General features: G+C 37.6%; 2 protein-coding genes across 12 annotated transcripts in view; one reads left to right on the plus strand and one right to left on the minus strand.

The window, feature by feature from the left end:
- The window catches only part of LOC102784558 (uncharacterized), a 30,115-nt gene that overhangs the window by 12,010 nt on the left and 4,882 nt on the right, over positions 1–13,223 (minus strand). For all 11 annotated transcript variants that reach the window (XM_087832772.1, XM_087832766.1, XM_087832768.1 and 8 more), the window contains exons 12-18: positions 13,157–13,204; positions 13,030–13,056; positions 11,797–11,904; positions 9,156–11,702; positions 5,525–5,584; positions 5,248–5,400; positions 209–5,059 (exon numbers count right to left, since the gene is read on the minus strand). In XM_087832772.1, the coding sequence (XP_087688898.1) occupies positions 209–5,059; positions 5,248–5,400; positions 5,525–5,584; positions 9,156–11,702; positions 11,797–11,904; positions 13,030–13,056; positions 13,157–13,204 (7,794 nt within the window). The remainder of the gene's footprint in view (positions 1–208; positions 5,060–5,247; positions 5,401–5,524; positions 5,585–9,155; positions 11,703–11,796; positions 11,905–13,029; positions 13,057–13,156; positions 13,205–13,223) is intronic.
- Positions 6,096–8,400, plus strand: LOC102784270 (E3 SUMO-protein ligase ZBED1-like). Its single transcript, XM_006798412.3, has 2 exons — positions 6,096–7,209; positions 7,368–8,400. The coding sequence occupies exons 1-2, from the start codon at positions 6,146–6,148 to the stop codon at positions 8,038–8,040; spliced, it is 1,737 nt and encodes a 578-aa protein (XP_006798475.2). The 5' UTR covers positions 6,096–6,145; the 3' UTR covers positions 8,041–8,400.

The raw sequence follows: 13,223 nt of genomic DNA on the forward strand, positions 1-13,223 counted from the left end.
ATCCAAAAGAACAAACAACGTTTCAAAGATATTTATTGCAATGAGTCTAATGAGTTTTTTCTTTTTCTTCGATAGAGACATGATATCCTTAATACACTCCCTCTTGCTCGCTGTTCAAATCTTTTGTTTCTGAGGGGCAGCCAATCAGAGGAAATAGTGTTGTGGATCTTTACATTATGAAAATAAAAACTCTGTACTGTACATGTACCTGTCTTTGTGATTCTTTTCTTCACAGGTTCTTTGTCTTCTTTGGGAGTCTTGATTTCTTTCTCCTCTTTGGAAGGCTTTTTAACTTCTTTTTCTATTTTGTGAATCTCCTCTTTCTTTTCTTTGGAAGGTTTCTTTTGGACAGGTTCTTTGGGGAGCTTCTTCAGTTCTCTTTCTTCTTTGATAGGCTTCTTTGGTTCTTTTTCATCCTCTCTAGAAGGTTTTGTTGGTTCTTTAACTACTTGTTTTTCCTTTGCTGACTTCTTTGGTACTGCCCTTTCTTTAGAAGGTCTCTCTTTCTTTATGTCCTCTTTCACCTCTTTAGGAATTTCTGCTGTTGGTTTCTTCTCTTTGATGATCTTTTCTGGCTCTTCTGAAATCTTCTTTACTTGCTCAGCATCTTTGGGTGGTTTTTCTTGATCTTTTGTTTCTTTTAAATGCTTTCTTGATTCCTTTTCTTTCCTTGGATGAAGTATTTCTCCCCTTGCTTCCTTGGATGGAACCTCATCTTTAGATTGTTCCTTAACTTCTTTTTCCTTTTGTTCTCTTATAGGTTTAATTTCTTTCTCCTCCATGGATGGTTTTATTTCTTCTTTGTAATCCTTTGAGGGTTTTTTCACTTCTTTCTTTTCCTTTGGAGGTTTTGTTACTTCTTTTGGTTCTGTGGTCTTCACCTCCTTCTCTACTTTCTCAACCATCTCCTCCTTAGATGTTTTTAAGACTGCCTTTTCTTTGTGTAATTTTTTCTCTGCTTTCTCATCTTTAAGGGATTTCTTTTGTTCTTTGACATGTTTCTCCTCTCTTGGTTGTTTCTTCTCCTTCTCATCTTCGGAAGGTTTTGATACTTCCTTAGATTTCTTAACTTCTTTCTCTTCTTTAGGAGTTTTTGTCTCTTCTTCTTTTAGAGGTGGTTCCGTTTCCTCTTTTTCTACTTTTGGAGGGTGGGTGACTTTTTTCTCCTCTATATGTGGTGTTTTAGCCTTAGAGGGTTTCTTCGCTTCTTTCTCTTTTTTGGGAGGCACCTCTACTTTTTCTTCTTTAGGAGATTTCCCAATTTCTATCTCTTCTTTAGAAGGTTCCTTGTCCTCTTTGAATGGTTTCTTAATGTCTTTGGGCAGTCTCTTGACTCCTTTCTCAGGTAGTTTCTTCTCTTTTGAAAGATGGCTAATTTCTTTTTCTTCAATGGGTTTTATTAAAGGTTTCTTCTTTTCTTTTTCCTTAAGAGGTTTCTTCTCTTCCTTCTCTGCTTTGAGAGGTTTCTTCTCTTCCTTCTCATCCTTAGGAGGTTTCTTCTCTTCCTTCTCTTTTTTAAGATGTTCCTTCTCAGGTCTCTCTTCCTTAAGAAGTTTCTTCTCTTCCTTCTCTTTTTTGGGAGGTTTCTTCTCTTCCTTCTCTTTTTCGAGAGGTTTCTTCTCTTCCTTTTCTTCCTTAAGAGGTTTCTTCTCTTCCTTCTCCTTTTTGAGAAGTTTCTTCTCTTCCTTTTCTTCCTTAAGCGGTTTCTTCTCTTCCTTCTCCTTTTTGAGATGTTTCTTCTCTTCCTTTTCTTTTTTAAGATGTTCTATCTCAGGTTTGTCTTCCTTAAGAGGTTTCTTCTCTTCCTTCTCTTTTCTGAGAGGTTTCTTCTCTTCCTTTTCTTCTTTAAGAGGTTTCTCCTCTTCCTTCTCCTTTTTGAGAAGTTTCTTCTCTTCCTTTTCTTCCTTAAGCGGTTTCTTCTCTTCCTTCTCTTTTCTGAGAGGTTTCTTCTCTTTCTTCTCTTTTTTAAGATGTTCCTTCTCAGATTTCTCTTCTTTGAGAGGTTTCTTCTCTTCCTTCTCCCTTTTGAGAGGTTTCTTCTCTTCCTTTTCTTCTTTAAGAGGTTTCTTCTCTTCCTTTTCTTTTCTGAGAGGTTTCTTCTCTTCCTTCTCTTTTCTGATATGTTCCTTCTCAGGTTTCTCTTCTTTAAGAGGTTTCTTCTCTTCCTTCTCCTTTCTGAGAGGTTTCTTCTCTTCCTTTTCTTCTTTAAGAGGTTTCTTTTCTTCCTTCTCTTTTCTGAGATGTTCCTTCTCAGGTTTCTCTTCCTTAAGAGGTTTCTTCTCTTCCTTCTCTTTTCTGAGATGTTCCTTCTCAGGTTTCTCTTCCTTAAGAGGTTTCTTCTCTTCCTTCTCTTTTTTGGGAGGTTTCTTCTCTTCCTTTTCTTCCTTGAGAGGTTTCTCCTCTTCCTTCTCTTTTTCGAGAGGTTTCTTCTCTTCCCTTTCCTCTTTGAGAGGTTTCTCCTCCTTTTTGAGAGGTTTGTCCTCTTTCTTCTCTTTTTTGAGAGGTTTTGTCTCTTCCTTTTCTTCCTTAAGAGGTTTCTTCTCTTCCTTCTCTTTTTTAAGATGTTCCTTCACAGGTTTCTCTTCCTTAAGAGGTTTCTTCTCTTCCTTCTCTTTTCTGAGATGTTCCTTCTCAGGTTTCTCTTCTTTAAGAGGTTTCTTCTCTTCCTTCGCTTTTCTGAGATGTTCCTTCTCAGGTTTCTCTTCCTTAAGAGGTTTCTCCTCCTTTTTGAGAGGTTTGTCCACTTTCTTCTCTTTTTTGAGAGGTTTCTTCTCTTCCTTTTCTTCCTTAAGAGGTTTCTTCTCTTCCTTCTCTTTTCTGAGAGGTTTCTTCTCAGGTTTCTCTTCCTTAAGAGGTTTCTTTTCTTCCTTCTCTTTTCTGAGAGGTTTCTTCTCTTCCTTCTCTTTTTTGGGAGGTTTCTTCTCTTCCTTTTCTTCCTTAAGAGGTTTCTCCTCTTTCTTCTCTTTTTTGAGAGGTTTCTTCTCTTCCTTTTCTTCTTTGAGAGGTTTCTCCTCCTTTTTGAGAGGTTTCTCCTCCTCTTTGAGAGGTTTGTTCTCTTTCTTCTCTTTTTTGAGAGTTTTCGTCTCTTCCTTTTCTTCCTTAAGAGGCTTCTTCTCTTCCTTCTCTTTTCTGAGATGTTCCTTCTCAAGTTTCTCTTTTTTAAGAGGTTTCTTCTCTTCCTTCTCTTTTCTGAGATGTTTCTTCTCTTCCTTCTCTTTTCTGACATGTTCCTTCTCAGGTTTCTCTTCTTTAAGAGGTTTCTTCTCTTCCTTCTCTTTTCTGAGATGTTTCTTCTCTTCCTTCTCTTTTCTGAGATGTTTCTTCTCTTCCTTCTCTTTTCTGAGAGGTTTCTTCTCAGGTTTCTCTTCCTTAAGAGGTTTCTTCTCTTCCTTCTCTTTTCTAAGATGTTCCTTCTCAGGTTTCTCTTCCTTAAGAGGTTTCTTCTCTTCTTTCTCTTTTTTGGGAGGTTTCTTCTCTTCCTTTTCTTCTTTAAGAGGTTTCTCCTCCTCTTTGAGAGGTTTGTCCTCTTTCTTCTCTTTTTTGAGAGTTTTCGTCTCTTCCTTTTCTTCCTGAAGATGTTTCTTCTCTTCCTTCTCTTTTCTGAGATGTTCCTTCTCAGGTTTCTCTTCCTTAAGAGGTTTCTTCTTTTCCTCTTCTTCCTTAAGAGTTTTCTTCTCTTCCTTCTCTTTTCTGAGATGTTCCTTCTCAGGTTTCTCTTCCTTAAGAGGTTTCTTCTCTTCCTTTTCTTCTTTAAGAGGTTTCTTCTCTTCCTTCTCCCTTTTGAGATGTTTCTTCTTTTCCTTTTCTTCCTTAAGAGGTTTCTTCTCTTCCTTCTCTTTTCTTAGATGTTCCTTCTCAGGTTTCTCTTCTTTAAGAGGTTTCTTCTCTTCTTTTTCTTCTTTAAGAGGTTTCTTCTCTTCCTTCTCCCTTTTGAGATGTTTCTTCTTTTCCTTTTCTTCCTTAAGAGGTTTCTTCTCTTCCTTCTCTTTTCTGAGATGTTGCTTAAGAGGTTTCGCTTCTTTAAGAGGTTTCTTCTCTTCCTTCTCCCTTTTGAGAGGTTTCTTCTCTTCCTTTCCTTCTTTAAGAGGTTTCTTCTCTTCCTTTTCTTTTCTGAGATGTTCCTTCTCAGGTTTCTCTTCCTTAAGAGGTTTCTTCTTTTCCTTTTCTTCCTTAAGAAGTTTCTTCTGTTCCTTCTCTTTTCTGAGATGTTCCTGCTCAGGTTTCTCTTCCTTAAGAGGTTTCTTCTCTTCCTTAAGAGGTTTCTTCTCTTCCTTCTCTTTTTTAAGATGTTCCTTCTCAGGTTTCTCTTCCTTAAGAGGTTTCTTCTCTTCCTTCTCTTTTTTGGGAGTTTTCTTCTCTTTCTTTTCTTCTCTGAGAGGTTTCTCTTCCTTTTTGAGAGGTTTGTCCTCTTTCTTCTCTTTTTTGAGAGGTTTCTTCTCTTTTTTTTCTTCCTTAAGAGGTTTCTTTTCTTCCTTCTCCCTTTTGAGAGGTTTCTTCTCTTCCTTTTCTTCTTTAAGAGGTTTCTTCTCTTCCTTCTCTTTTCTGAGAGATTCCTTCTTAGGTTTCTCTTCTTTAAGAGGTTTCTCCTCTTTCTTCTCTTCTTTGACAGGTTTCTTAACTTTTTTCTCTTGTTTGGGAGATTTTTCCTCTTCTTTAAGACGTTTTCTCTCCTTCTCTTCTTTGGGTGATTTCTTGAGTTCCTTTATTTGTCTTTTTGGTTCCTTTTCCTCTTTAACTTCTCTGGTATCTTTAATGACTTCTTTCTCTTTTTTAGGTGTTTTCTTGATTTCCTTTTCTTGTTTGGGAGGTTTTTTGACTTGTTCCTCTTCTGTCGCTGGTTTCATCACCCTCTTCCTTTCTTTGGAAATCTTCTTGAGATCTGTTTCCTTCTTAGGTGGTTTTGTTGCTTTGACCTCTGAGTGAATTGGTTTTTTCGCCTTGTCCTTTCCTTTGGGAGGTTCTTTCACTTCCCTCTCACCTTTAGGTTTGACAACTTTTTTCTTTTCTTTGGGCAGTTCTTTTACATCTTTTCTGAGCATCTTCTTTACTGGCTCTTCTTCTAAAAGCAACAATTTAGGTGTCAGTTTAGTATATTCTGTAGGGAATAAAAGGATATCATGTGCCCTGGAGAAGTTACTGGTATACATTTGTACTGGTTGTATATATTTTGTATTTATTTTTCATATTTTGTAAGTCTATTTATACTTCTGAACGGTATTTTGTAATTTCAAAATATAACGTTATTACCTTTGGGCTTCTTTTCTTTCAGTTTAAGAGGTTTTGTGTCAACTTCGGGCTTCTCCTTTAGTTTTACTTCTTTTGGTTTTATCTCTACTGTTTCAAACTCTTTGGCTTCCTTATCTTTTTTCTTCTCCATCACAGGTGCTGCAGCTTTGAGATCTGTAAGCAGCAATGCATCCTCACAAGATTATCCGTGGCAAATTGGCACAAATACTTACAATTTAATATTAGAAAAAAATAAGCTGTGAAAAATCAAAAACATGCACAGTTTAAAAAAATGTACCTTTAATAATGCCATCTTTAACTTCTTCTATTGCATGTCTTTTCTTTGCTTCTTTCAGAACTAAAGTATATCAGAAATACAGCATACAGAAATATTCAAAAAATATTCAACATACAACAATTAATTTCTGGACTTGTAATACAGTTAACATGACAAATAATCATGCTTGCAAAAGCACTAGAAGCATCACAGTGTTAAAAAAAAACTATGATTACAAACACGCCACAATATCATCGTCGTACTGTTAAAAGTAATCAGCCTGGTGTTTTGGAAATGCACAACTTTATCACTGTGTGTCTGCCTGAAAATTGATTGGGCACACAAAATAATTCTATGGGATCTTAATGAAACCCACTCTAGGACATATGCTCATATACAGAAGATTACCTGTAAATATTAGTGCTGTCAAAATTAACGAGTTAATAAACGAGATTAATGTGAAATGTTTAACGCGTTAAAAAAAAAAATAACGCACTCCCCCCCCCCTGTAATACAAGACCTTTTAACTCATTGGCAGCTCTGAAGGAGGGGGCAGCATTGTGCTATGCTGGCGTTTTGCCTGCCGGAAATAATTAGACGAAGAAGAAGTGTTACCATGCTATTATAAGCAAACACGCAACAATGGATAAGGACGGGCTTTTGGGGGGGAAGTTTTACTTTAAGAAGTTGCCTAACGGCTTGTTGGACAAAACGAAAGTAACGTGCACAATTTGCAAAGCTGAATTCAGGTACCACAGAAGCAATTCGTCTCTGTGCTATCACCTGAGAGCAAAACACCCGGAATCCACCTCTACAGGACCTTGCCAATCTACGCCTCAGGATTATAGTGCTCGTGGACGGATAACAAAACATCTGAGTGAAAAGCTAACCAATTCTTTGGTTGTTTGGATAGCTAAAGACTGCCGACCAGTTAGCATAGTAGAAGATGATGGACTGAGAGAAGTCATTCGCGTTGCATCAGGAGACGTGTGTTATAATCTTCCCTCGAGAGGAACCATTGTGTCGAGACTGCACACTTTGTATGAGGACCAGAGGGATCAGCGGTCCAGCAAGCTTGTGCAAGTAAGGAATGTCGCTCTCACGGGAGATCGCTGGACTTCGGTGAACAACGATAACTACTTGGGCGTCACAGCGCATTTTATTGATAACGACTGGACACTACAATCGTTTGCACTAACAGTGAGTAAAACTGAAGAGCGACAGTGTGCTGAGGCGTGTGCTGACCATTTTCTCAGTGTTGCAAATGAATGGAAAATTAAGGACAAGTTAACCACGTTTGGCACCGACAGTGCTCGTAACATGGTTGCAGCCGCCAGACTACTTCCATTTGAACACATGCCCTGCACGGCCCACATTCTGCAAAGAACGATCACAGTTTCTCTTAATGACAGTGAATTTGAAAGGGTTTTGTCCAAATGTCGCAAGGTTGTTGGACATTTTAAGCAGAGTCCAGCAAACGCACAGGAATTAAAGGAACAGCAAGTTGCACATGGACAAAAAACAGAACCACTTGTTCGGGATGTTCCAACAAGATGGAACTCCACCCTAGAGATGATCAAGCGGATCCAGAGAAACAAATCTGTGCTGACCACCATCCTGGCTCAGCAAAACAGCATGGTGACTATGTTGACCGACCAGGAGTTTGACGTACTGCAAAAGCTGGAGGAACTACTTGAACCTTGCAGGTAAATCATTTTGTTTATAATGTATGTGTGGGCGTCTACCTTTGTGTTCTGTGTTCAAGCTCTGTCTTCACGTATGTTCTCCCCCTCCACCTCTGAGTCTCTGTGTGATTAATATAAAAATACAGGCTTGTTTACAACTTTTGTTCTTTCTATTGCAGATATGTGACCGAACTGCTGGGGGGGAAGCGGTATGTTTCCTGCTCCGTGGTGTTGCCAGCCTTGTGTTATTTGTTCAGGATTATGGAGCTCTCGGATGATGACCCAGTCTACGTTTTGAGGTTTAAGAAGGTTTTTACCACAGACCTAGCTCAGCGGAGGGACAGCATCAATCTAATATGGCTGAAGATCGCTACTGCCCTTGATCCCAGGTTTAAAGACCTTAAGTGTGTTTCCAAAGATGAAAGAAGAGAGGTGTGGGCTTCATTACATGACCTTGTGATGGCAGAGACGCATTCACACCAACCATCTGCTCAGACAACAGAGGAACCATCACCAAAAAAGAGAAAGATCGCCATCTGCTTGCTGGGTTCTTCAGATTCAGATTCAGAAGAAGAGGAAGACTCTATAGATCGCTGTCTGGATCGGTACAAAGCAGAGCCCAAAATAGACATAGAGGAGTGTCCACTACAGTGGTGGTTAAAGAGAGAAGGAGCACATGCCAGGCTGGCACCTATTGCATGCAAATACCTGTCAACCCCTGCAACCACAGTGCCTTGTGAGAGATTATTCTCACTCTCAGGTCACATCATTCAAAAGAGGAGTGCTTCTTTGTCCTCAGATGATGTCAACAAAATAGTCTGCCTCAATAACTGGCTGAGTGTAAAAGACTAAGCCAAATCGCTGCTTTGGAGAGAATAATGTTCACCACTCTGGGTTTTCAGCTGTCTTTTTGTGTTTTAAATATTGACTTTTGTGCACCCTTTTGAAATTGAGCATTAAAGTGTTACATTTTGTTATTTACATTTCTATTGTTAAATTATATAAGAAATTATTATTATTAAAGCTAAAGTCTCATTTTAATGGCATTTATTGTTATGGTATTGTGCTAGCACTTTAACCTTTAGGCCTAGGTTCAGTATTATTTCCTATCAGCAGATACTAGAAAGACTTCTTTAATGTGATTCACTGTTGATGACTTTGAAGATTTTTTTTTTAGTTGTATTTCACAGCAGAGAATCTGTGTTAAAGATTGACAAAAACTATTAAAAATCTCTTTGAATTTAAGCATACATTCTTTGTGTTTATTCTGCATTTACTTCATTATGTTGCTTATTGGCTTCAATATCTGTTACAAGCTTAAATATAAAGTTGAAAAAATGTAATTGCAGGCAGGGTATTTTTCAAATAATTGCAGACAAATTACAGGAAATTGTGCCAAATACTTTTTTTTTTAACTGATCGACAGCAATAATTAATATATTTTTATATATATATATATATATATATATATATATATATATATATATATATATATATATATATATATATATATACACACCCAATGTTACATATGGTATGTAACATTGGGTATGGTTGTGGTGTATTTTTAAATATCTATTATTACCATATCTTCATTAGTAATACTACTAATAGTGCTTTTCTAAGACAGTTATAAAAAGAAAAATACGTGGCATAAAGTACTGTTCCAATACTTGATGGTTCAAAAAGTTAGAAAAAACATTCACACATTGTTAGCCCAAAGAAGAAAATTTGTGACATAAAATATTAAACATTGAAAATTAAAAAAAGTTAAATTAATCATTCAGCAGATTACATGTTAGGTCCGAATAACTTTAGTCCTGTCATTACCAACTATTCAAAGAGCATGTAAATTAACACTGCCATTCCACATAAAACATAACATTACTTAATACATGCATCATGTATTTTCATAGCCTCATAATGAAAAACATGATGACAAATATGTGAGGGGAAGAGTTTAGTACCTTTTTCATATTTGTTGTGGCTTTCTGCTTTGTGAGACAATTTGAGTCCTCCAAATCTCTCAAGGGTAACATCGGCCTTCCTCTTTCGTTTAGGTTCAGTCTTTCTGCTTTCGCTGTTGTTGTTATTTTCATCATGATCATCAATGATGTTGGAGTATTTATCCTCCTCGTAAACAGGAAAAAAAGTTTCTTTCTCTTCCTCCTCACCATCAGCAGATTCAGGTACAGCGCTGTCATTACCGATTTTCTCAGATAACAGTATTTTAAGGTGTGTCATTGATGGCTCTTCAGTGTTGGTCTCTTCCTGTTCTACTACAATAGGTTCTTCTGGCCCCTTCTCCCCACTATCCTCATATTCTACTACATCTTCATTTTTCTCCTCCTCTTCCTCCTCCTCCTCATCACTGTCTCTGATTTTAGTCTCTTCTTGATCTTCAAAAATGTATTCAGTTTTAATTTCCTCTGCCTCCTTCTCAGCTTCTACCAAAATACTGGGAAGCTCACTATCTTCCTCTTCATATCCTGCCAAAATATCACGAGTCTTGGATTCCTCTTCCTCATGTTTTACTAAATCATCCTCGGTTTTGGCTTCTTCTTCCTCCTCGTGCTCTATTAAATAATCTCCAGTTTTGGCTTCCTCTTCTTCCTCCTCATGTTCTACCAAATCATCTCCAGTTTTGGCCTCTTCCTCTTCGTCCTCATAGTCTATTAAAATATCCTCAATTTTGGCCTCCTCTTCTTCCTCCTCATGTTCTACCAAATCATCTTCAGTTTTCGCTTCTTCTTCCTCCTCATGTTCTACCAAATCATCTTCAGTTTTCGCTTCTTCTTCCTCCTCATGTTCTACCAAATCATCCTCAGTTTTGGCTTCTTCTTCTTCTTCTTCTTCTTCTTCTTTCTCATGCTCTATTAAATCATCTTCAGTTTTGGCTTCCTCTTCTTCCTCCTCATGTCCTTCCTCTTCCTCAGTTTTGGCTTCTTCTTCCTCCTCGTGCTCTATTAAATAATCTCCAGTTTTGGCTTCCTCTTCTTCCTCCTCATGTTCTACCAAATCATCTCCAGTTTTGGCCTCTTCCTCTTCGTCCTCATAGTCTATTAAAATATCCTCAATTTTGGCCTCCTCTTCTTCCTCCTCATGTTCTGCCAAATCATCTTCAGTTTTCGCTTCTTCTTCTTCTTCCTCCTCATGCTCTACCAAATCATCTTCAGTTTTGGCTTCTTCTTCCTCCTCATGCTCTATTAAATAATCTCCAGTTTTGGCTTCTTCTTCTTCCTCCTCATGTTCTACCAAATCATCCTCAGTTTTTGCTTCTTCTTCTTCTTCTTCTTCTTCTTTCTCATGCTCTATTAAATCATCTCCAGTTTTGGCTTCCTCTTCTTCCTCCTCATGTTCTACCAAATCATCTTCAGTTTTGGCCTCTTCCTCTTCGTCCTCATAGTCTATTAAAATATCCTCAATTTTGGCCTTCTCTTCTTCCTCCTCATGTTCTGCCAAATCATCCTCAGTTTTTGCTTCTTCTTCTTCCTCCTCATGTTCTACCAAATCATCTTCAGTTTTGGCTTCTTCTTCTTCCTCCTCATGTTCTACCAAATCATCCTCAGTTTTTGCTTCTTCTTCTTCCTCCTCATGTTCTACCAAATCATCTTCAGTTTTTGCTTCTTCGTCTTCTTCTTCTTCTTTCGCATGCTGTATTAAATCATCTTCAGTTTTGGCCTCTTCTTCTTCCTCATGCTCTACCAAATAATCTTCAGTTTTGGCTTCTTCTTCTTCCTCATGCTCTACCAAATAATCTTCAGTTTTGGCCTCTTCTTCTTCTTCTTCCTCATGCTCTACCAAATAATCTTCAGTTTTGGCTTCTTCTTCTTCCTCATGCTCTACCAAATAATCTTCAGTTTTGGCCTCTTCTTCTTCTTCCTCATGCTCTACCAAATAATCTTCAGTTTTGGCCTCTTCTTCTTCTTCCTCATGCTCTACCAAATAATCTTCAGTTTTGGCTTCTTCTTCTTCCTCCTCATGTTTTGCCAAATCATCTTCAGTTTTGGCTTCTTCTTCCTCCTCATGTTCTACCAAATCATCTCCAATTTTGGCTTCTTCCTCTTCCTCATGTTCTACTGAAGCATCGTCAGTTCTGGCCTGGCCAAAAATGTCTTCAGTTTTTGTTTTCTCATGTTTATCCACAGTAGTTTCTTCAGTGTTGCTTTCCTCATCATCTTCTACCAAAATGTCTTTGGTTTTGGTCTCCTGCACCTCTTCATCTTCTACCACCCCTTCTGCTAACTGTATCACTTCATCATTTACAATTATCGCAAATTCATCTGTCTTTGTGTCTCTCTTTTCTTGGTCTTCACCTCTACCATCACCTCTTCCTTCTTCTATCGCCTCTTTATGCTCTTTTTCTTTTATTAATTGTTCTGCATTATGCTTTATTTGAACTTCATCATCATCACCCTCTCCAATTTCCTCTTCTTCCTCCTTGGTGTCATCATCAAGCTTTTCCTCCTCCTCCTTCAGTGATGGTCTCAGTTCTGGTTCTTCAATGTGTCTCGCTAGTGATGTGATAGCAATAAATTTAGTGTCTGTTTTTAACTTAATGAATGTGACTTTAAAAAAAAAAGAAAGAAACAAAAATCATGTGAATACCATCATCTTCCTCTGTCACATCTGCTTCAGAGGGTGCCATCTCAGAGTCTTCTTTTATCTCTGCAGCAGGAGCAGCTTCATCTTTGGCAGCACGCGTGATCTCTGTAACTGTATTACGAACCTTGTCATCCCTCTTATGTGATCTTCATTTCTTTATAGGGTGATTTTAATGGTGCAAAATCATAGCAACATTACAGCATGATATACACCACAGATTGCAGTTAGTGGATTTTTAAAATTGCTTCATAAATTGAAGCAGGAGTTATTTTATATCTCGTTTCTTTTCTATTTAGCTTCTTTTAAAGTGTTTTTTTTAAAATGCCTTGTAACCTCCTGAAGTAGCTGGTACAAACTGCAGCTGAGCTATATGTTTAGCCACTCATTACAGCAGAGTACTTGATCAAATTAGGCTACAGTGCTGTGATGATCTTAATGAAGGAGCTGGCTGGATCAAATAGTTTATATAAAACCACAGGACCAAAGGAACATGATGTATCAAAACTGGCTACAATGGTAAATACAGTGTAAAAGTATTGTGAATGCTATCTTTGCAACATGTGGTGTGTTTAATAGTTACATGCGCAGGTAAAAAGTATACAAAAACACATGTAATCCAGTCCGGACAATCCAAGTATATACATATGACAACAGTGTAAATGGTCAAAAACAGGAGGCAACCAGTCAGTGGCACAAAAATGCGAGAAACAGCAACAAAGGAATGCAAGTCTGAAGGACACACATGGTCATGCACAATGTTACACAGAAAAACATGATGACTGAGTCAAGACATATCACTGCGAAGTTCTGTAAAATATTACAACAAATGGTCAGTGTGACAAAGAAAGGGAGGAATGAAGTAAACCAATCCAATGCAATGCAATCCAATAACAATGTAGCAGCTTAATAACAATTAGAATAACAGAATGAAGAACAGATATGATGCATGTTTGTCCATGCTATAATGTAATGAGTACAAATTGAGTATTTTTCAAACACAGTGGCACACAGTTTCATAGATCTTCAGGGTTACACTGAACAGTGAGGCATACCATGAGGCAGACTTGAAAACAGATTGAACAATGTCCCATGAAAAACACAAGTCTGTACAAACATGCAAGAAACAAAAAACAAAAAAAAAATATCAAAAAATCTATGCAGTCTAGATGCTTGCAACACACATTGCGCATGTTTAAAAGCACATTTTAAATGTCTTTAACGAAGATATTTTCTTACCTTTTTCAAATGGAGGCAGAAATTTCCCTGTATTAACACATGGAAAAAGACACTTAGCTTCTTTTTTAATGTAATATTTCCTTTTCTGTATTACTGCAATGGAAAACAGAAGAAATGCTGTCATTACCTTCCCTTCTTACTAAATTGATATCAGATGGGGAAGGTACAGCTTCATCTAAAAGAAACAAAGACGT

The sequence above is a fragment of the Neolamprologus brichardi genome, chromosome 19 (genome assembly GCF_056152115.1).
Source record: "Neolamprologus brichardi isolate AB-2024 chromosome 19, ASM5615211v1, whole genome shotgun sequence".
NCBI classification, from domain to species: Eukaryota; Metazoa; Chordata; class Actinopteri; order Cichliformes; family Cichlidae; genus Neolamprologus; species Neolamprologus brichardi.

Bases quoted from the DNA above. Each gene is read 5' to 3' on its own strand.
- LOC102784270 (XM_006798412.3), top strand. From the start codon at position 6,146: ATGGATAAGGACGGGCTTTTGGGGGGGAAGTTTTACTTTAAGAAGTTG. The intron at 7,210-7,367 runs GTAAATCATTTT...TTTCTATTGCAG, and splicing joins GAACTACTTGAACCTTGCAG to ATATGTGACCGAACTGCTGG.